Source organism: Canis lupus, chromosome X (assembly GCF_003254725.2).
Source record: "Canis lupus dingo isolate Sandy chromosome X, ASM325472v2, whole genome shotgun sequence".
In the NCBI taxonomy this organism is placed as follows: domain Eukaryota; kingdom Metazoa; phylum Chordata; class Mammalia; order Carnivora; family Canidae; genus Canis; species Canis lupus.
Genome location: NC_064281.1, coordinates 105,859,654 through 105,883,935, shown reverse-complemented (window position 1 = coordinate 105,883,935; position 24,282 = coordinate 105,859,654). Strand labels below are relative to the sequence as shown.

The 24,282-nt window shown below is 39.5% G+C and overlaps 1 protein-coding gene and 1 non-coding gene across 6 annotated transcripts in view; both read left to right on the top strand.

Annotated features, from left to right (window-relative positions):
• The window catches only part of PABIR2 (PABIR family member 2), a 215,449-nt gene that overhangs the window by 13,995 nt on the left and 177,172 nt on the right, over positions 1–24,282 (top strand). The window contains exon 10 of one of the 5 annotated variants that reach the window (XM_049107791.1): positions 5,369–8,136. The exons of 3 other annotated variants lie outside the window; for them this stretch is intronic. In XM_049107791.1, the coding sequence (XP_048963748.1) occupies positions 5,369–5,513 (145 nt within the window). In that variant the 3' untranslated portion in view covers positions 5,514–8,136. Of the gene's footprint in view, positions 1–5,368; positions 8,137–24,282 lie in introns of those variants that run through there. One more of the 5 variants, XM_025431184.3, reaches the window with a different exon arrangement.
• Positions 1,413–1,552, top strand: LOC112649549 (small nucleolar RNA U109). The gene has a single exon (XR_003129618.1). It is a non-coding gene; the product is annotated as a small nucleolar RNA U109 (small nucleolar RNA).

Below are 24,282 nucleotides of genomic sequence, written 5' to 3'. Positions count from 1 at the left end.
AAAGATAGGGAAGACTTTTGATAAGCTGAGAACATACATTGTGAAGTGGGTTTAAAAAAAAAAAGTTTCATAGACTGTACAGGATGCCATAAAACAGATTCAGACAAATAAATAAGAAAGGAAAGAGGGGATCCCTGGGTGTCTCAGTGGTTTGGCACCTGCCTTTGCCCCAGGGCATGATCCTGGAGTCCTGGGATCGAGTCCCACGTCAGGCTCCCGGCATGGAGGCTGCTTCTCCCTCCTCCTGTGTCTCTGCCTCTCTCTCTCTATGTCTATCATAAATAAATAAATAAATCTTAAAAAAAAGAAAGGAAAGAGAGGGTCCGGGATTTACCAAGGATCTTTACCCCTTGTCCAGACATTTATTCCTCTGAATAGCAAAACTTGAGTAGTCAACGATGGTGGCTGCGGTGAGGGTCCTATTTCTGTTGTCACTACTCACATTATCCTTAGACCTGTGACTAGATATTAGAGCCCTGGGGACATCCACATTGGTGATCAAGGGCACTTTTTGATCCATAAAGACAAAAAAGTTTGCCTCACACTGGAAAGATTTGCTTTATTCATGGCTAGTCATAGAGTGATAACAAGCCAACATAACAGTGTATGTTAAAATAAATTTATTACTCAAAATTCACAAAACTAAGTGTGAAAGGTATTTGAGTAACTAAACTTTAAAAGATGTTTTCAGTAAGTTCATAGCATCTGTACTCCTGAGGATATTAAAACTTAAAATTGCACTGACTTTTTGGACACTTTGTATCCTAATATTGCTGACATTTATGTCTGTAATGCAGAGATTCTAAACATGAGTTACTCATGATATGTGAAAATTGCAAACACTTTTTTTTTCTATCTCTGTAATGCAGTTTCATTGATCAGACATCGGTATTCTTAGAAATGAGGACAGAGACAGAGACTCTGTGTTCTGGATTCTGTTGCCAAGGATTGCGATCTACTTGATAACCAGGGAAACCATTTTTATACATTTTAGGGAGCAGAAGAGGTACCAGATCATTAGCAGAGGGTATCTCCTCATTTAAATTGTCATACTTTGTTCCTGCCCCACTCTACAAAGAAAAGATGGATTTTAAAACTTTAAATTAAACTTTACATATTAGATAATGGTCTTTCAAATCTGACATCTTTGAAGTGTAAATTAAGCGTGAAGTTTGAGTATGGACCTACTTGGGGTTTGTGTCCAGTGTGCCAACTACTGCCCAAAGGAAAAAGTAGGCCTGCTCTTTATATATTTTTTACTAGATGAAAACTTTGAGATCTTTGCCAGCCAAATCTGGGAAACCTTGTCAACCACAAGGCAGGAATTATGTCATTCTGCATTTAGTTCTTCTGAACCTCAAGAATTTGATCATAGCTTGGAATTACACCTTTCCATGGTGCTTTGATTCTTTTTGCATGTTGGGAATTCTTGTTATGCTCCTCGTTCCCTGAGGAACTAGATTATCTGTGGCTTGCTATATGAAATAAAGGAGTTCTGAGGGCCACTAGCCATGTAGTGAAGATTAAGTGATAGTCTGTTTCTCATACGGAAAAGGAAAAGTTCTCCCAAAAAATTTCTTGCCCAGTGCATCGTAGTGTTGGTGTGACTGCTAATTTAACCTTGACAGTTGTATTTTAACATTTTTCATTAGATTTCACTTAGTGATTTTCACATTATTTTTAATGGTATATGTATCATGGCAAGAGAGTTTAATCAGGAATATGTGATGTGTACAAAGAATATTTAATCGTGATTTATTGACTAATAGAACTGTATACATATACCTTGAACGTGTTTAAGGGAGCAGCTTAGACATCTGTGCTGGTACTTTTAAACTCCTGTCCCCAAGGTAACTGGAAATGATTATACTTAAATGTGTGATCTTAAAAACTTAGGAGTTAAATGCAGAAATATAATGTTGCATCTTTCTAAGGTAAGATGATTGAGGCCAGAAAACTTACCCCGTGGGCCTGTTTAGCCCACACCATGGGGCAGGGGATGCCCCGTAGTCTTACCTTATACCAGAATCTATTCAGGGCTTGATAGGGCTGTGGCTAATTTCTAGTCTATTTCCCTGCCTGTTCCTAATCTGATGGAACCCAGATTATTGACTGGACAAGGCATAAAGTGGCACCAGATGGTACCACTTTAATAATAGCATGAGTCACACTGGACATCCTGATTCTGTTGTTACTTTATCATTTGAATGTTTTAATGATTCTCTTATACTTGCATCCTTATTTTTTTAGACAGGGTACTACTTCAATAATCATAAGTATTTTTGGTTGTGCAGTTCAGATATTGCATCACTATACTCGGTGGCCAGAATGAATTAGAATTAGTTCATTTTTGATTTGTGTACTCCTGCGTCCAGTTCGGACTGTCTAGGTCCTTTGCTTTCCTCACACTGTCTGGGTCTCAGCCGTTAATCTAAGGCCCATTCACACCTCCATTAGAGTTTCAGCTAGGAAAGGAAAAAGATAAACTCAAATTGGACCATACTTTGTTGCTTTTAGAAGGCCTGGTAGAAGGTTGACAAGTGAATGCTATAAAAGTCACTTTTGTTCAGTGATCTCTCTATAAATAAAAAAATCATGTAAATCTTTTCTTTATGCAGATTTACTAACAGTAGGTAATCTATGACAGTGGGTAGTCTCTGCTTCCATGACCATGCATAGTAGTGTCAGATTTATTAACAGAAACTAGATTTAACAGATTTTAGTTTAGTGAAAATATCTGGTTAATGGTTTACCAAGTTCTGAATCTAAATTACACTGGAGCCTAAATGTAAGTATGCTATTTTACCATTAATGAACAAAATTTTTCATATGTTCATAGTTAATAATAGAAAAGAAGTTCCTGAAACGGAATATATGAAACAAAATATTCAGATTTGTATTATTTTTTCTCAGTAACTTCTTGGTAATTTCTCTATTAGCTTATTTCTTATTTCTCTTAAGGTAATCAACAGTGTTAGATGGGAGCTTTCTTCTCATGAGCCATGTTCTGTGTTTTTGAATGAATACAGGATTCACCTAAGCAAGCAGGTCTTATTACAAATGGAATCTTTTAACCCAGGGCTCACCATAAGTCTGGTGGTTGGAATAAGAAAGTCTTTATTTATATTCAGATTATCTGCTTGGTGGCCAAATTTTAATCTAAGCCTGTTTCTTCCTGCCAAGTAGCACAGAGCGTGTCCTTCGGCTGCCTGGCCAATATGTGCTTTAGGAAAGTAAATTCATTTTAATATTAGTCTAGGCAAAATGCTGCAGGAGGAAAAATCACATATGTTCCAAAGGCAAATATAAAGGTCTTTTGATTTTCCAATGCCTTAGATTATCTGTGTAACTTTCTTTCAGTAGTTTGAATAATTCATATTTTAGACGTATTTTACTATTGGGTTGAAAATATAGCAGTGCCAGCTAAATTTTCCAAACTTCTTACTTAAAAGTGCTGTTATTAATGATGCATTTCACAGCAGTGAGCTTAGAGTGGGAGTACCGTGGACTGTACTGTTTCCATTTTTATGTTTACTTTTCCGAAGCTTATTTGTATTCTGCCTCCACCTAAAAACAATCCACAGGCAATAGAAAAATAGCAGAGAAGTGGGGGGAAGGTGTTACATGCCATTGAGGTGGAGGGTAGGGTATCAGGCCTAGAAACTTCCAAATGTACCATGGGTTGCTTAACACTGGTAATATATTAACTCGGAGATCCATAAAAGTGATCATATTTAAGACTTCCTCCCCAAAAAAGAAAGATTCCCAACATTTAGCCTCAGAGCATATTAGACCAGGTTGGGCTTTTGTGAAAGAGCTAGTGACCAGACTTCAGCTAAAATCTATATTCCCTGATTCATTATTCCTTCTCCAATTCTACACTTGTATCCCTCTTCAAAATTAAAAAGTGTGTCTATGTGAATCCTAAAACTGCCTGACTACCTCTCAAGCTTTGTCTCTCATTGTGTTCTCACTCTCTGTACTTACAGCCACACTAGCCTGCTTTTGGCTCCTAAAACCACCCTTGCTTCCTCCCAGACCATACCTAGTTAATGCCTACTCATCTTTCAGATGACAGCTCAAGTGTCACTTTGAGGGAACGTGTTCCTCTAAATTAGATCGAATTACTCATGTTATATGCCCGCGGAGCCCTTTGTATCTTGCTTTTACTGCTTTGATCACAAATTACATATGTATTAGCACGATTACTTAAATGTCTTGTCTCCTGTACTGTAATATAAGTTCCATGAGGGCAGGGACCATGTCTGTCTTAGACACCATCGTATTTCTAATATCTAGCATACTTCCTGCACTTGGCAGTTAGTCAGTAAATATTAGAATAAATGAATGAGTGAAAAAGTGAATTCAGGCCAGATAGTGAGCATAGAATTTGTATGTTGGATTGATGGGACGCAGAGCCAGAAAGGCAACCTGGTGCGAAATTGTGAAGGCTGTTAATTGTGAACACTGAAGTAAGAAGCCAGGTTTATGAAGCAGGCTGGATGGAGGGTTGGCAGCCCTGAGAGCCTGGACTAGATGGGTAAGGCATCCCTGGGCTGGGTTCTAGAGGCTCTGATGCCCAAAGAAGGAGTTTGAGTGGAAGGATGGGAGCAGAAGCTAGCTGTGAGAATCAAAGAGGCAAGTGGAGGGTCAGAGTATTGGGTCCATGGCTATAGAACATTCCTTTTAGCAGCCTAACTGGATAGTCACTGGAGGCTTGTAGAGACATCAGGGACACCTTTGTGTTCTGAAAGCAAGAGAAAAGGAAACTGTGTCCAAAATTCATCAAATTAGAAGAATTTAAAAGACAAACAGCAGAGGGAGAAATTTTTTAAAAATGTGTTTGAATTGAAAGCATCTTGGGAATGGGGAAGCAGTCCAATTTAGAGTAGTTGAATGCCTGTGTTCTGGAGCAGAGGAATGGTGAAGCAGTGTCCTTAGTAGGATACTTCAGACAGTCCAGGGTACCTCAATGAGTAACCATTCATCTTACTCGAAGGCTGATGGGAAGGGAAGAAGATAAATCTCAGGATAGCAATCTCTTGAGCTGAAGGTAAGGGAACACCCTCACGAAAATCATGACACATCAAGAGGAATGCTTCCTGTATTTTGGACATTCTGGTGCTTCCAAGAGAGCACTAAAGTGAAGCAGAACTTGAATGTCTTACTTTGGATTTCTGTGACCTTGTTTTTGCAGGTACCCAAATATAGTAGTACATTATGTAGTTCATTGCTGTTGCTTATGCTTTTTATTATTTACAAATGCTCTTACTGATTTGTGAGTTCTTGAAACTATGTCGTTGCATGTTATGTTTACCTTTACCCTGATAGATGCATCTGCTTATAATTCTTTTTGCTTTGTCCTCAGTTCAGATATTTTGGATGGCAGTAGTAGCAGCAGTGGCTTATCCTCAGACTCACTGGCTAAAGGCAGCACAACCGCAGAGTCTCCAGTAGCATGCTCCAATTCATGCTCTCCGTTCATCTTGATGGATGATCTCTCACCCAAGTGACTTACCCATTTCTGATTCAGTGTTTTAACTGCTGTTTCCTACATAAAACATTCAGTGAGGAACGCAGAGAACTTTGATCCATAATGAGGATTAAAGTGTGGCAGACCTAAACCATTTCAATGCCGTACTTTTTGGCATCTCTCTTCTCTAAAGTTCAATTTTACGAGTGTAGTGATCTTACTTATGTCTCTTATTGCTGATCTCATTTTGGCTCTAGTGACTAAATCTCAAATACTCATTTTTGATTGCTTAGAGCATATGTTTTTTTTCCTCAGTGCCTCAGAGAGCACCTATTTTAGAATCTATACGCTTAAGGAAAGCACTGATGTGTATTTTCGACAGAGGTTCTTTTTCCCAGCAGTGACACAACAGCTAAAGTTGATCAGAAATTCTCTTGCTTGAGAGATTTGTGGTTTGTTTTTTTTTTTCCTTTTTTTGTTCTCTGTTGACTACATAGTTTCAAATCTCTTTATTTCACAATAATAGATGGATTGCTTTCAATTATATTAAATTATTATTTTTCTGCATCAGCTTAAAGTACATTATTTTGTTTCCCTTTCCTGTTTGAGCTGCTTACTTGCCATTTCTCACAGAGGGGAAGAAACACATAGTCGCTTTCATTACTATCCATACCGCTTCTTTGCTGTTGGAGTGTATGACGTGAGGATTGATTTTAGTGCAGAGAATGTAAATGGACTGACAGGATGCCTGGATTACTCACCCACAGGTTCTTAGGCCTTAGCCACCACAGTTGATATTTTTCTTCCCAAACTTTTTGTTGCCCGAAGGAATATATAAAATATTGTTAATGTTTCTAGGTGGTGTTATCAAGGAGAAGAAATTCCTGCCTTGACCAGATGTGTGGAGCATCTACAAATGAATGAATAATGTTATTTACTCACAAAGCACTGTGTAGAAAAGCATACATGGAGCTTGACAGCTTGTTTCGGGTGATATTATGAGGCCTGAGGTGCCTTGGGGTACAGTGTTGTGCTGTAAAGATGGATGTCATAATGTAGGGTAGATTATGTGTCTGGTCACTACATACTGTTTCGATTGCTGCTTTTTTTCTGATTACTTTTTTGTCATTGGATTTGTTTGTTTCGTCAATGTGGTGAGTGAGTGCCGCTGCGGACCGTGTTTTGGTTATCATGTTGCCATCAGAGTCAGAATCCAGTTCTTGTCTGTGCTGCCTCATAGTAAGGGCCATTTAATATCGGGGAAACTTTTAGGAGCTGAAAAAGTCAATGTTACTGTGCATTCTGCTTTTCAGAAGCTGTTTGAGCTGTGAACAGTGTATACGATAGTAAGTCTGAGGTACCATAAGTTATTTAATTTTTAAAAGAGGAAAATCGTGATAGAGCTATTTAAAAAAACTGAGTGTAATCTATTGTTATTTATTATTTAAAACTGTGTAAAAATGTCTGATGTGATAGATATCTTTTAATGTTCAGACATCGTAGTTGGATTGTCTGTGTTTAATATGCAAATTTGCCTGCTAGGATCATAATATTCCACTTTTTAAATGAATGTAAGAAATGAAAACTACTGCCTTTGTGTCCTTTGAAGGCAAAGATTCTTGAATTTTAAAGGAAGATGATGCGCTTTGACGGTACTCAACAGAGTAGTAATACTGTATAGCTTGAAGGGAAATCTGTCCTCTTTGACTTACAAGAGAGCATCACATAGCTTGCAGTAAGTAGTTCTGTTCTGGCATCAGACGTGGTGTTTATTTTAAACTGTAATAACCACCACGATGGCCATTAATGGCTTTATTTTTTGTGTTGCTTTCACCTGTGAAAAGTCCATAAACTTTAAATCCTAATATCAATGTATATATTATGAAGAGTGTTCTCTAGTGTGCCATTTTAAAGAAAAATCACTTCGATGGTATTCAGTGTGTTTATTCTGTTTGTGAAAGAACCACATTCAGATGTTTCTGCCTATATAATGCCAAGAGATGGTTTTATCTTACATCTTTATAATTTATCCACCTTCGCCCTCCTGTCTTCTTTGCCTTAAAGGGATACTTCTGGCCATGATTTCTTGGCTCTAATTTAGGACTCATAAGAAACAACCTTTGGAAATGTGATGATATTTAAATTTCTTTTAAAATTCAGTGGTGGGTGAGAATTGGGACAGGAAAATGAAGTTGTTACAATAGTGTAAGAACTAGGAGATGAGATGAGTCACTTCATCGTTTAAACCGAGGTTCATTTTTATTGTTCAAATTGACTAGAAAGTTAAGTTTATGCAGGGGTTGTTTTGGAATAAATAAAAGATAGAGACGCTAACCTTCAGATGAGCTTTGTTGACAGTACTCCTTTATTTTTATATAAAGTCTAATATTTGAAAAGTGGTCATTATTATAAATTAAAATTCTCTCTTCCTATTCTAATATATCCTATTTCAGGCTTCTGTTTGAAAGCAAGTACAAGAGATGATATGATAAGAAAATCCTATAGATACTCTTTTTGCTTGACTAACTTATATAATCATACTCTGTTTCATGATAACTGCTTTTTGGAATAAATAATAGGAAGTTTTGTGAAATGCTGACCTTGTGTATATCTTAGAATGCAAATTTAATAAAGTGTGTACACATGCATAAAATTCTATAAAAGTTTTTCAAGTCTCTCTCTTTTATCATCACTAAGAACTATTTTCTGCCTCCGTGTCCCAGTATCGCGTTCTCTGTGTCTAATTGCAGTCAAGTTCAGAGTAAAATGTATTGGGAACACAGAAGAATAACCTTATTGAAGTTTGGTCTGTTACGCAAAACAAAAAAAGGAACCTCTCCATGTAATGTCAAACCTTCATGAGCATTTTGTATAATTGGACAATTTAGACAGTTTTTGCCAAGGCCACACATATTTCTTACTTCTTTTTTATTCTTTTCATGTTTTTTTTTACATATTCATAAGACTTGGTTGTTTTGAAAGAAGATGGGGGGATTGACAGGTTAGAAATTTTTTTAAAGCCTTTTATGCATGACTCAGGTTCTAAACACTCATTTTTCTTTTCAGTTTCTTAAAAACATGAACCGGTGTTATTTCACACTTACAGAAAAATAGCAAGAACAGCAGGGAGAATTCCTGTGCATCCTTCAGCCGGGCTGCCTGATTGTTAGCACCTAACCACGTTCACTTTATCATTCTCTCCCTCTCTTCCATATGGTGTGAATAAGTACTTAAGTATTCACATCTGAACCAACGGAGCAGTTACTGAAACGATACCCCATTACTTTTATGTGCCTTACCTGCTTCGGTGCACATTTCCTAAAGACTGGGACATTCTACACAGGCACATTAGAACTATCAAAATCAGGAAATCACCTTTGCTATACAAAACGACCATCTAGGGGATCCCTGGGTGGCGCAGCGGTTTGGCGCCTGCCTTTGGCCCAGGGCGCGATCCTGGAGACCCGGGATCGAATCCCACGTCGGGCTCCCGATGCATGGAGCCTGCTTCTCCCTCTGCCTGTGTCTCTGCCTCTCTCTCGCTCTCTGTGACTATCATAAAAAAAAATTAAAAAAAAAACAACAACGACCATCTAACCTATAGACTCCATTCAAATGTTGCCTGTGGTCCCAATCATGCTCTTTTAGCCAAAAAGAAAAAAAAGTCTTTTCTTCTGACCCAAGAATCAACCCAAGATTATATGTTACACGTAGTTATTAGGTGTCTTTGACCTCCCACAATCTTGAAGCACCTCCAGCCTTGCCTTTGGTGATTTTCATATTTTTTGAAAAGTTATGGCCAATTTTGGAAAATGTCCCTTGATTGAGGTTTGACTGTTGTTTCCTAGTTATTAAAATTCAGGTTATGCATTCTGGGCAGAAGTACCACAGAAGCGATGCTGCCTTCTGTGTATTATTGTGGGAGGCACGTGATGTCACTGTCCTTTTACTGGTGATGGTAAATTTGATCCTTCACTTAAGGTGGTGTCTGCCAGATTTCTGTGCAGTTAATGTTTTGCCTTTGAAATTAATAAAAATATTTGGTATGGAGATACTTTGACAGTATATAAATATCCTGTTTTCTCACACTTTCACTCATCAGTTTTAGTATCCATTGATCTTTCGTGTTCGTGCCTTATGGTAGTAGGATGGCCGCCTAATGGTGACTCATTCTATCATTTTTTCCACATTTATTAGTTGGCATTCTAACTAAACATTTCTCTTCACCATTTATTTGCATCAGTGTGGACTTCTGGACTCCTATTTTCATCAGTGGGTTTTAAATCATGTTCATTATTGGGGCACCTGGGGGGCTCAGTCGGTTAAGCAGCCGACTCTTGGTTTTCAGCTCAGGTTATGATCTCAGGGTTGTGAGACTGAGCCTCACGTTGGGGTCCACACTGCGTGTGGAGTTTGCTGGAGATTCTCCCTCTCCCCCCACTCACACATGTGTGTGCTATCTTTCTAAATAAATAAAATCTTAAAAATCATTTTCAGGGATGCCTGGGTTGCTCAGCGGTTGAGCATCTGCCTTCGGCTCAGGTCATGATCCCGGGGTCCTGGGATGGAGTCCCACATCACACTCCCTGCATGGAGCCTGCTTCTCCCTCTGCCTGTGTCTCTGCCTCTCTCTCTGTAGCTTTCGTGAATAAATAAATAAAATCTTTTTAAAAATCATTTTCATTATTTTAATAATTCACATCTCAGATTTGGACAGTTGAGAATCCCTCCAAGCAGGCTCCTGTGTCCTTTTGACAAATCTCAGGGTTTTTGGAGCACTGTTTTGCTACCTGGCTTAAGATGACCCAGATTCATACTTTCCTTGCCCCTGCCTTGGGATCAGACATTTCTATAAGAAGCCCCGATTCCTTTTAGTGGAAAATGGTATTTCAAAGCCAAGGTGTAGGCACTAGGTGTAATCATTGCTATTAGGGCATTGTGGTTTAAAGGCTTTCTCAGCATAGAGAAAATATGTGTGGATGTGTGTACACACACACACACACACACACACACACATATATATATATATGTTCATCTATTAAAAATGAGTTCAAACAGCTACCTCTGATTCCAGTTCAACACCATAAGGTTCCTTCTAGCATCCACCCTATCCATATTTGTAACTCTGCTCTCTGATAGTGACAGACCTGGTTCCCTTTATCCTCAGCATGACTGCTCATTTCCCCTGTATGTAAGTGATTTCTGCCCCTGCCACGCTGGCTTCCTCCCCAGCCCCAGCCATCTCCTGATGCTGACCTTGAGGTCCCTCCAGTCCCACCAGCCCTGGCTGTCTCCACAGAAGGCAAAGGGAAGAAGGGCTCAAATACTCAGGTTTTAAATATTCCTAGCTTGCACCCCTCCCAGCTACCACCCCTAAGCTCCTCTTCCTGTGTGTTGAATTATTCACAGCTCAGGGATTTCTTATATTCATCAATTTTGCAACTACTTACCGAGCCCTGGGCTGGAAACTATGCAGATTATGTTCCTGCCTTCAAGTTGACCAGCCTGGTGCTGTAAAGGGAGCTACACTAGGCAGTGGAAGCGCTGGTGTGTGAAGCACTGAGTGCAGGGGCAGACAGAAGGAGAGCACCTAATATAACCTGGACTGCACTTCTGGAGTGCTTCCTGGAAGAGGTGACATGAAGCTGAATCTTGGAGAACAGACCGGGGGGCTGGTGGGAGTCAGGTAGAGGGAAATAGGGCACAGGTGCTATCATGGGAGGGAAGTAATTTGCTAATAGAAGAAAATGAGGCTGGAGAAACGGGGACCACATCCGGTTTTTAGGACTTGAGAGTCAGACTATGGAGGTGGAAGCTATGCATGTGGATGGAAAGTAGCGAGATTCATGGAGAAGAGGGTTAAGGACAAAATCCTGACAAGCGCCAACATGTAAGAGACAGGCTGAAGGAGAAATGGGATGGCAAGAGAGGTAGGAGAAAAACCTGGAGAAACAAGCTAATGCCGTCAGCAGAGCTAAGGAAGGAGTCGGCTCCCTGGTTACTTAAGATGAGGGCCAGAAACGTCCCATTGGGTCTGATCTTTAGGTCCCCTAGGGACTCATTAACATACTTTTGGTGAGGTGGAAGGGGCAAAGTCCAATTGATGTGGTGGAATAAAGGGAGCTGGGGTGGGGGAGTGGGTGCTTTTAAGAAATGGAGACAAGCAGCACAGTCTGTACTCAAATCCAACTTATTCCTTTTCTTCCAACTCTTGCTCAATTACAACTTCAAATCGCTCCCATTTTCTCTTCTGTACCCTTGGTGGCTAGCACTGTGTCCACAACATAACAGTTACTCAATAAAATTTTGCCCAACAGTGAGTAGGTAACCACATGCTCTAACCAACAGAGGGAGCCGAACTAAAAATCACTCTGATCTGTAGAGGGAGCCCAAAGGAAGAAAGAGTGGGAAGCAACCCCTGAGGAAGTGTTAACCACACAGTCTGACCTCTAGGAGGAGCCTCAAGCTTCTTGTGTTCCAGACACTCCTGAGGAAAACTTGCATGAGGAGCCTGGGAGCAGAAGTACCACCTTTAGGTAATTTTTATTAGTGTATAATACCTCATATGTACCTTCTGTTTGTGGCACATGGTATCGATTTCCTATTTCTGATAGTGATGTGAAGTTTTCTGCTGGCGTAAATTGAACAAACAATATTTTAAAATTCGTCTGTTTAAAACGTGAACAAAAAGTGAGTTCATAGGAGTAAAAGCACCTAGATACGGCCCAAATCTTCGAAGTAAAATCCGAATCAGAATTTAGAACCAGGGAAAGCCTGGGGTCACTGTGGTGTGTGGAACCGATGCTATGAAGAGGTTAAAAGCTGTTAAATCTGTGTGGAATGCTTTCCTTGGGTGCCTCTCGGATCCTCTCTCTCTCTCTCTGGGCTTCTAATTCTGCTTTTCTCCTGTGAGGTGTGGTAAGATAAGTCTGGCACCCCTGCTTTAGCTTCTGAGGGGGAGACACCCCTCTCTCGCCTTGAGGGTCGACGGAGAACTTGGTTGGGGCTAAGGGAAAAGGAACCTAAAGAGCACGTGAGGCCTGGTATGTTAGGTCCTGGTTTGCTCAGAACTGAGATGTTTCCTGGGGACTTTCAGTGCGAAAACAAGGCAGGTACTGGGCAAACTCAGACTATTCAGTTACCCTAAAAGGTTTCTTGCCTTTCCTAGGTGTGGTTTTCCTTCAGTTTCTTTCCTTACCTGTCTTCTGATTGGAAGAGTATTTAGGGCTCCAAAGCTAAGCTCAGAAGGTCAGCCTCAGAGAAAGAAGGTTCTGGTCACTGAGGCCTGTCTACTTTGGGCAAAGGAAATTTCTGGTGTATAGAATTTCAAGTCATCTAGTGACTACACTGGAGTTTGAGGTAAAAGCCTGGGCTGGTGAAGTGTTTCTTTGAACCTGTTATTCAAGCATTTATCTCCCTCCAAGACCTATGGGTCAAGAGTGGCAGGAGGGGGACGCTGGCTGATGCAGGTGGTGGATCTAGAATTCTAGGATTTATAATCCTGAATGATGAGTAGTTTCTCCTCAAGGACAAAACTAATGTCTCACAGCAGTACTTAAAATTATTTTCTTTCTTGTATGTGTATTTTACTTCGTTATTTTTTATTTGTTTTAAAATGATCGGTTATGAAAAACTCACTATAAAAATTTCAAACCTCATAGAAGTATGCAAAATAAATAAACTCCTCCCCCGCAGCCTTCTTATCAGTAATTTAATAGTTTGATTTGTATACATAATTAATCTGTTTATACATTTGAAATGTACTTGTAATAGATAAGCATGCATACTTTAGAGATTTTTATTATAGCATACATACAAAAGAGGGTACTGCTTCATGAATGAGCACAAACTGGATGGTCTGTGGAATGTTCTGGAATGTTCTGTGTGACTTGGGTGATGGTTACATGGGTTTATTCAGTGTGTGATAATTCATAGACTGAATGGCTAGAAGTGAGCATTAGGGGGCGCTTCAAGAGTTCTGGAATTTTCTGTGACATGGGTGATGGTTAAATGGGTTTGCTCAGTTTGTGATAATTCACAGAGTGTTAAATGGCTGGAATTGGCATTAGAGGGCGCTTTAAGTGTTCTGGAATGTTCTATGTTGTTTGTGATAATTCATAGAGGGTGAATAGCTGAAGTAGGCATTAGGGAGTACTTTAGGAGTTCTGGAATGTTCTATGTTGACCCGGGTGATGGTTTATGGGTTCATTTTTAGCAACCGTATATTATTCCCTTGTACAAACATTCCATAATTTATCTAATCCTTAATTGATGGTCATTTAGGATCTTGATAATTTATTAGTGTACATAAGTAGTAACATACATTTATTTTCGCTTCTGTAAGTATTTCTGCAGGAGAGAGTTTTAGAAGTGATAAATTGTTGGGTCAAAGTGTATGTGCATTTTATTCATTATTTTCCTTTTGTAAAGGTAATACAAGTTCAGTGTAAAAAATTCAAATAGGAAAAAGGGCATATAGAAAAAAAGTCAGTCTTCCTTCTCCTTTTGACCTCTAGTTCCATAAGATCCTTCCTCAGAAACAACCAGTGTTACCAGGTTCTGGTGGGGTTTTTTCCAGAGACAACTTGTGCATTGCATATGCATTTACATATTTTATAGGCACTGCTTAAAACCATACCTTCAAGACTTTACCAATTTATAAATTCTCCTGTAGGGTATGAGAGTTCTCATTACCCACTAGAGATGATTTAAGGGTTCTAGAAAGATTTGAGTAAAAGAAACAGATTTTAGGGGCACCTGGGTGGCTCTGTTCAGGTAAGCATCTGCCAGCCCCACGTTAGGCCCCCTGCTCAGTGGGGAGTCTGCTTTTCCCTCTTTCTCTGCTGCTCCCCCTGATTGTGCTCTCTTTCTCTGTTTCAGATGATAAAATTTAAAAACTAGATTTTATTCATGTATTTATTCACTTATTGGAGATACATTCACGTTTCAAAATTCTGTAGGTACAAAAGAGCAGTGAAATGTCTCCCTCCCATCCTCATCCCCCAGCCACCCTAGCTTATCTTCCCCAAAACAGTTTTCAGTTTCTCATGTATCCTTACAGAGTTTGCATATGCAAACAAATATATCAGTATTTTCTTTTTACCAAAGTTTTACACAGACGATATCATTGTTTTTATGAGCTATGACTATGTATTCTCTCCCTCCCCCACTGCCAGCCCCCAAACCATAGTGCCTTATAACAATAGTTGTTCGTTTTTTTCTCAGGAGTTTATGGGCAGGCTGGAAAGTTCTACTGTTCAGGACCAGGCTCAGCTGATCTCAGTTGATCAGTTGGTCTAGAATGGTCTTAGCTGTGATAATTCAGCTCTATTCCACAGCGCTTGTCACCTTCCAGCTTACTCTTAATTGTGGTGCCATGTTTTCCCAGGAACAGAAGCACACAAGGCCTCTGGGAGCCTAGGCTTGGACCTGCACACCATAACTTCTTAAATTTAATTGATCAAGGCAAGTCACAAGGCTAGCCTAGATTCAGGGATGTGAGGAGCTATAAAGTCATCTTACAAGGGATGTGGGTTTAGGGAAGGGAAGAGGTAAGGTCATTTATTCCATTAAACAATGCTATAGGTAGATACACTCTTTTTCCCTAACAGTATATCATATATTTTGAAGATTATTTCATATTAGTCTTCAAAGTGCTTCTTTGTTGTTTTTTTAAAAATTATTTTTAATTTTTTTAAAGATTTTATTTATTCATTCATGAGAGAGACAGAGAGAGAGAGAGAAGCAGGCTCCATGCAGGGAGCCCGATGTGGGACTCGATTCCGGGTCTCCAGGATCACGCCCTGGGCCCAAGGCAGGCATTAAACCGCTGAGCCACCCAGGGATCCCCTATTTTTAATTTTTATTATTGTCTTAAGATTTTATTTTTATTTAGTCATTAGAGACACAGGAAGAGAGGCAGAGACATGGGCAGAGGGAGAAGCAGGCTCCCCTTATGCAGGGAGCCTGATGCAGGATTTGATCCTGGAACCCCGAGATCATGCCCTGAGCCAAAGGCAGACGCTCAACCACTGAGCCACCCAGGCGGCCCTGTTTTTTTTTTTTTTAATTCCATTTTATTTTGCTGGTTCCATTTTGTTTTAAAGATTTTATGTATTTATTCATGAGAGACAGAGAGAGAGAGAGAGAGGCAGAGACATAGGCAGAGGGAGAAGCAGGCTCCATGCAGGGAGCCCGATGTGTGACTCAATCCTGAGACTCCAGGACCATGCCCTGGGCCAAAGGCAGGTGCTCAATCACTGAGCCTACCCAGGCTTCCCATTGCTGGTTCCATTTTGGAGGAAATTTGGATTATTCCCAATCTCGTTATTATTTAACAATGCTGCAGTGAATAATACTGATCATATGTCAGATAAATTCCTAGAAGTGGAACCACTAAGTCAAAGGGTATGTGTACTTGCGATTTTGATAGATATGGCCAAGTTCAATTAAAACTTTTTTTTCAGGGCACCTGGGTGGCATAGTTGGTTAAGTGGCCAACTCTTGGTTTTGGCTCAGGTCCTGAGACCAAGCCCTGAGGGGAGCTCCACGTTCATCGTGGAGTCTGCTTAAAAGATTATCTCTCTCTATGGGACACCTGGGTGGCTCGGGTGGCTTTCTCTGTGTGTCTCTCATGAATAAATAAATAAAATCTTAAAAAAAAAAGATTCTCAAAAAAAAAAAAAGATTCTCAAAAAAAAAAAGATTCTCTCTCCCTTTCCCCCTCCCCTCCACACTCTCATTCTCTCTCTTAAATAAATAGATTTTTTAAAAAGATTTTATTTATTTATTCCTGAGAGACACAGGCAGAGGGAGAAGCAGGCTCCATGCAGGGAGCCTGATGTGGGACTCGATCCTAGGACTCCAGGATCACACCCTGGGCTGAAGGCAGGCACTAAACCGCTGAGCCACCCGGGGATCCCAATAAATAGATCTTTTAAAAAATACTTCAACTTCTTACTTAGAAAAAGGTTGTAAAGCCTATAGAAAAGTTGAAAGAGGGATCCCTGGGTGGCGCAGCGGTTTAGCGCCTGCCTTTGGCCCAGGGCGTGATCCTGGAGACCTGGGATCGAATCCCACATCGGGCTCCTGGTGCATGGAGCCTACTTCTCCTTCTGCCTATGTCTCTGCCTCTCTCTCTCTCTCTGTGTGACTATCATAAATAAATAAAAATAAAAAAAAAGAAAAGTTGAAAGAATAGCTCAATGAACACCTATATACCCTTCACAAAAATTAAACATTTCGTTAAGTTTTTTTAAGATTAAGGGCACCTGGGTGGCTCAGTCAGTTAAGCATCTGCCTTTGGGTCAGGTTGTGGTCTCAGGGCCCTGGGATCGAGCTCCTCATCAAGTTCCCTGCTCAGCAGGGAGTCTGCTTCTCCTTCTCTCTCTCCCTCCCTCTCCCTCTGTCGCTCCCCTTGCTTATGCTCTCTCTTCTCTCTGTGTCAAATAAGTGAATAAAATCTTTTAGGACGCCTGAGTGGCTCAGCGGTTGAGCGTCTGTCTTTAGCTCAGGGCATGATCCCAGGATCTGGGATTGAGTCCCACATCAGGCTCCCTGCATGAAGCCTGCTTCTTCCTCTGCTTGTGTCTCTGCCTCTCTCTTTCTGTGTCACAAATAAATAAATAAATAAATATTTTTTTAAAAAGTAAATAAAATCTTTTTAAAAGAAGATTTTTAAAGATTAAACATTTGTTTACCTTTTGCTACCTTTGTTCTCTCTCATGTCCTTTTTCTCTTCCTTTCTCTCATCTTCCCCCCACCAGTATGTACACACATATTTTTGTGAACCATTTGAAATTAAGTTACAGCCATCAAGGCACTTTTTCAGATACTTTTCCATCCTGCATTGCCGAAAAACAGAGATGTTTGCTTACATAATCACAATTTTGTTAGCAGAACCAAGATATTTAACATCAATAAGATAATTTTATTTAATTTGCAGTCCATATTCAAATTGCTCAAATTGCCCCAAGAATCTCCTTTAGAGCTTTTCTTTTTTTAGTTGAGAATCCAAAATTCAGGATCAAAGGTCACGTAAATTCATCTAGTTGTCATGTCACTTTGTTTTATTCTTAAGATTTAAATTTATTTATTTATTTACATTTTTAAAAGATTTTATTTACTTATTCATGAGAGACAGAGAGAGAGGCAGAGACACAGGCAGAGGGAGAAGCAGGCTCCATGCTGGGAGCCCCATGTGGGACTCAATCCCAGGACTCCAGGATCACGCCCTGAGCCAAAGGCAAAGGCTCAACCGATGAGCCACCCAGGTGTCCCGAGATTTAAATTTAAAAAAAAATAATTTTACACCCACTGTGGGGCTTGAACTCACAATCCCAAGTTCAAGAGTCTTATGCCCTACTGATTGAGTCAGCCAGGTGCCCCTTTAGTTTTCCTTAATACAGAACAGTCTCCCACTTTTTTCATCTTTCATGAAATATTTATTTTGAAGTGCCTGGGCCAGTTATTTTTGCATAATGTCTCGTAATTTGGATTTTTCAGATTGTTTCCTCATGATCAGATTTAGTGAAACAAACGTTTTAAGCAAGAATACTATATAGGTGAGTCCTATTGCACCACATAAGGAGGTAGGTGACATTGGTTGGTCCACTAGTGATGCCAAGTTTGATCAGTTGATCAAAGCAGTGTTCTCCAGATTCTTCCACTGGAAGGGCACTCTTTCCCCTTTGTAATGAATAAATTGACATTTTAAATTAGGTGTGATCATGTACATTCCCTATTCTTTTTTTTTTTTTTTTTTTTTATTTTTTTATTTTTTTTTTATTGGTGTTCAGTTTACTAACGTACAGAATAATACCCATTCCCTATTCTGCAAAGACTTTTCACCAAATAGTTTTAGCATTCACTAGTGATGCCTATCTGAATCAGGGTTATTTTTTTTTCAGGGTTATTTTTTTAAAGATTTTATTTATTTATTCATGAGAGACACAGAGAGAGAGGCAGAGACATAGGCAGAGGGAGAAGCAGGCTCCCTGTGAGGAGCCTGATGTAGAACTTGATCCCAGGACCCTGGGGTCACGACCTGAGCGAAAGGCAGCCGCTCAACCACTGAGCCACCCAGGTGACCCCAGATTTTTTTAAAGATTTATTTATTTATTATATAGAGAGAGCATTAACAGAGGGAGGGGCAGAGAGAGAGAAAAGCAGACTCCCCTCTGAGCTTGGAGCCCGACATGGAACTTGATCTTAAGACCCTGAGATCATGACCAGAACCAAAATCAAGGGATGCCTGGGTGGCTCAGCCATTGAGCATTTGCCTTTAGCCAGGGTGTGATCCTGTGGTCCCGGGATCAAGTCCCACATTGGGCTCCCTGCTTGGAACATGCTTTTCCCTCGGCTTCTGTCTCTGCCTGCCTCTCTCTCTCTGTCTCTCACGAATAAATAAAATCTTTACAAAAAAAAAAAAAAAAAAACCCGAAATCAAGACTCAGATGCTTAATCAACTGAGCCACCCAGGTGTTCCCTGAGTCAGTTTTTCATGGTGGCTACAAAATGATGTTTTCCTATTTTTGTCATTCCTTCCACATCTATTAGCTAGCATTCTGTTAAAGAAAGCTGCCCCTCTTCTTTTTGCATATCACTTCAAATTATTTTGTTAAATTAGTATTCAATGTGTTATAACCTGTTACTATTATTGTATTGGCACATGAACAGACAGATCAATGAAATAAAGCAGAAGGTCCAGAAGTAGATACAGGTATATATGTAATTTTAATATATAATAAATACATAAATACCATATATAATCTAATAATATAATAAATATAAAACATATATTATATCTAAATGAATATATCGTTATTATATATTTAATATATAATAATACCCAAATCACTGGGGCAAAGATGAACTTTTTAATAAATGCTATTGGGATAACTGGATAACCACATAAAATAGATAATTTGGTTCCACACCTCACACTGTATACTGAAGTAAACTCCAACTGGATATGAATATAAAAAAATAAAGCCATACAAGTACTAGAAGAAAACCTGGGTATGAGGAAAGCCTTTCTACATAGGATTCCAAATCCAGATGTAATGAAAAAGATGGAAAATAACTACATAAAAATGAAAGTAAAAACCTTTTGCATGGCAAAACCACATAAGCAAAGTCAAAAGCAAGATGACAAAACTGGGAGAAAAATACCTCTACCATATACTATGTGAATACTATTTCCCCAATGCATAGAGAACTCTGGAATTTCATGGGGGGGGGGGATACAGTGCTAAAAATGCCAAAAGGAAAATGGGTAAAAACATGAATACACAGTTCACAGAATAAATAAATGACCTTTACATGTATGAAAAGATATTCAATTTAACGCATAGCAAAGGGAGATGTAAATATAACTTTAAAATACGCAGTCAACTTGACCACGTGGCTCCCTTGGGGAGAGAGCTGAACAGTTGACTGAATGAACTATGGGTCCTGCCACTTCATAGTCAAATGAATGACTGGGTGAATCAGATGGAGGCAACATTCATGGTTTCTTTAGTTCCTTCTCTCCACTCTGTTTCAATTCCTACTTTAAAAAAAATTATTCATGAGAGACACAGAGAGAGAGGCAGAGACATAGACAGAGGGAGAAGCAGGCTGCCTGTGGGGAGCCTGATGCAGCACTTGATCCCAGGGCCCCAGGATCATGACCTGAGCTGAAGGCAAACCGCTCAAGCACTGAGCCACCCAGGTGTCCCTCTACCCGTTTTTTTTTTTTTTTTAAGATTTTATTTTTTTATTCATGAGAGACACACACAGAGAGGCAAGAGACACAGGCAGAGGGAGAAGCAGGCTCCATGTGGGGAACCTGATGTGGAACTCAATCCCCAGACCCCAGGATCATAACCTGAGCCGAAGGCAGACGGGCAACCACTGAGCCACCCAGGTTCCCTCTACCTGGCTTTTATAGCAAAATCTCTCTCTTATTTTTTTCTCCCAGACTTCCATCTCTTGTCCATTTGTTACCTAAAAGTAAAGCGTTAAGCAAGGCCCATCAGCATAAAATCAAAAAGAGGAGTTGTCAGCATGAAAGGGAAATGAGCTAACAATTAAAAGTGCTGGGAAAAGTCCTGCTTTGTTATCTTTCTAGAATTATTTTCTCACGCACCCAAACAAGAAAACTGGAGAGTAATTTATTGCTAAGATCATTCCTACATCTGTTTGATCTCATTGCTAGAATTGCTCCCTACAGTTTTGCTGTAAACCTCCAGTGTTTTAGCTTTCCTTTTGTGAGCTCACTTGGGAACTTGAACAGCTATAACTTCGGTTCTTCAAGAAAATGCATCCCAGGCACTCAAAAATAAATACGTCAATAAACATTTGATATGCAGCACAATTTTAAGTAGGGGGATTGCATGTTGATGGAATTTGCTAATGAGCCTTCAGCACTTGTACTTTCTTCTCTATGACTAGAAATCCTGTGTTTTTCTATTCCACTTAATTTTTTCACGCGTAGAATGAGGCTTTCTTCAAATGTTGATTTTGACCTCAGATCTTGAATGAGTCACTTGATTTTTTCAAGCCCAGAAAAACAGTCTTTCCTCCAGACAGTTATTGTAAAAGGAGCCTCTTGGTAGTAGATCCTATTTTCTCTAATATTGTAATTATAGATTTATCCAATAAATGTTACTTGGAAATTTCGCTCAGTTGAAAGGTGAAAAATCACATGTATTAGACACGAGAAGTTTGACTCTGTTACAAATCTATTTGTGCATATTTAAGAGTTTTGTTAGCCTATATAAATAAGCACGCTGCTTAGCAGCAGTTGAAGACAGTAAAACAACACTCTGCAGGGTTGTTGTTTTTTTTAAGGTTTTGATGAATGTGAATACAAATTGAATTGGGACAACAAATGAAGGGTTTGAAGTTAAAATTGAGGTAGTGATAATTTACTGTAAATGTACTTTATCGTTGTTGGAGAATAAATGAAAAGCAATGGAAAATAGAACATTTTAAAGTGAAAATAAAAATCACCCTAAATATCCCAGGTAGAAATTGCTCTAAGTTTGTGGGTTTTCCCTACCTAATTGAGTCCAGGCTCTAAACACAATATCTGAGGCTATCAAAAGGCTTAAACATTGTGAATATTTTTTAAAGAAATACTCATTCAGGGTATTTAGGTTATACGAGTTGACACACTACAGTGATGCATGGTTTGAGAATCTGTGTCTAGAAATCAATTCATAGAAGTCCTGTTTCAGTTACCTGCAGATGTCAGTGTGGATCTGAGTGTGGTTCAGCAGTTTGTTCCAGATGATGGTGAACAGTTGAAGTCCAGTTGTGAACCAGTTGCTTATTACACAAACACCAGTTTAGTTTGGATGAGAAATGTGAGCTGCAAGGGCCTTAAGTTGCTGAATTTCTTTTTACAACATTTTCATAAGCATGGATATATTCTCTAGTCACAGAGTTCACAGAAGATTATACTCTCTTGTTCCCACCCCTGGTTGTTTGACCAGGCTTTCTTAAATTTGTTCTAGTACTAGAGCAGTAGGGTTGATGTAGTTGGGTTTTATGAAATTTGACATCAACCCACATGGCAAGTCTGAGGGATATATTGCAAGCTGTGTTGGTTCCCTTTCTGCTGTTATCCTGTATTTAAACAAAGTTTTTTTTTAAAAAAAAGATTTTATTTATTTATCCATGAGAGACAGAGAGAGAGAGAGAGGCAGAGACCTAGGCAGAGGGAGAAGCAGGCTCCATGCAGGGAGTCTGATGCAGGACTCAATCCAGGAACCTAGAATCATGCCCTGAGCCAAAGGCAGATGCTCAACCGCTGAGCCACCTAGGCATCCCTAAACACAAAGTTTAAAACCAGTAATTCTGGGTTGCCTGGGTGGCTCAGTTGGTGAAGTGTCTGTCTTCAGCTCAGGTCATAATCCCGGGGTCCTGGCATCGGAGCCCCTCATTGGGCTCCGTGCTCAGCAAGGAACCTGCTTCTCTCTCTTCCCCTCTCTCTTGCTCTGCTCTCAAATAAATAAAATCTCTCTCAGCTCTCAAATAAATAAAATCTTTTTATAAAAACCCAATAATTCCAACTCTCAGCATCATCTTTGCCATTCTTTCCTATTCCCTTCTCTTCTACAGGATTCCACTCTCATCCGACTTCACAACATAAAAAGTCAGTGTTTATTAAGCTAGGAAATTCTCAGAGAGTTGCAATGGCTCATCGTGGCAATGCCCTGTTCTTTCTTGGGCCATGACACAAATCTACCATCTGTTTCATAAGCTAGCGAGCTTCCTCTCAGCTATAATTTGCTATATATATTGGTACATAAATTGTTGGTAGCTTATGTTTACCTAGCAACAGAATCTGTTTGGCAGAAGGCTGTGGGAAAAGAGGCTTTCCTTTTTCTTTCTATTTTTTTAAAGCAGTTTCTTCATCTATAAATTTTCTTCAAGTGCAAGAAAAGCAGATATACTGGCCCAAGCAATCTTCCTTTTTTTTTTTTACAATATTCCTTTTATATCATTTTAACCCAAATTGCCTAGTAAATGCTCACTTTAGAGATTATTTTTGCCACTTTGATTACCTTGTATATAACTGAATGCCCTCTTTTAAATTTGTTTTTCTTTTATAAGAAAACTTTGTACAAATCACTGTGAATACTGTCTTTGACCTTGTCACTATCAAAGATCACTGAGTTTTGGGACTACCCACATCTATCCAGTGTAAATTTCTCTGGTTTCCCAGTGTCTTTAGCATCGCTTGTGGATTTTGGATTTTGAATTTACATTTCAGGAACATTGGTCAAGAGATAGAGCAAGACAGATACTGGCATGGTATCACTTATGTGTGAAATCTAAAAAAAAATGTCAAACTCATAGAACAGAGTAGAATGGTGGTTGCCAGGGGCTGAAGAGTGGGGGAAATGGAAGCTGTTGGTCAAAGGGTACAAACTTCCAGTTATAAGATTAGTAAATTCTGAGAATCTAATATACAGCATGGTGACTATAGTTAATAATACTGTGTTGTGTACTTGAAATTTGCTAAGATAGTAGATCTTAAGCATTTTCACCAAAAAAAGTAACTATGTGAGGTAATGGATGTGTTTATTAACTTGATTGTGGTTAATCATTTCACCATGTATACATATAGCAAATCATCAGGTTTTACACTTTAAATACATTAAAATTTTATTTGTCAGCTATAGTTGACTCTTGAACAATATGGGGGTTAGGAGTGCTGACCCTCCCTCCCATGCAGTCAAAAAAAAAGTTATATCCATGTATAACTTTTGATGGGGTGCCTGGGTGGCTCAGTCAGTTAAGCATCTGACTCTTGGTTTCAGCTTAGGTCATGATCTCAAGGTCTTGAGATCCAGCCCCTGGTTGGGCTCCATGATCAGTGAGGAGTCTGCTTCGCTCCTTCTCCCTTCTGCCCCTACCCCCACTAGCAAGTGAGTATGCATGTGCTCTCTCTCAAAATAAATGAATCAATCTTTAAAAAAAATCAATGTGTAACCTTTGATTCCTCCAGAACTTAGCTAGTAATAGCTTACTGGTGACCAGAATCCTTACTGATACATGAAGTCGATTAACGCCTATTTTATATGTTGTATGTATTGTATCCCACGTTCTTACAATGAGGTAAGCTGGCAAAAAAAGTTATTAAGAAAATAATAAGGAAGAGAAAATACATTTACAGTCCTGAACTGTAGAAAATCCACCTGTAAGTAGAGGCACACTGTTCAAACCCACATGGTTCAAGGGTCAACCGTATGTACCTCAGTAAGGCCAGGGCAGGGGATGGGAAAAGACACTGATCAGGATCCACTTGTCTTTAA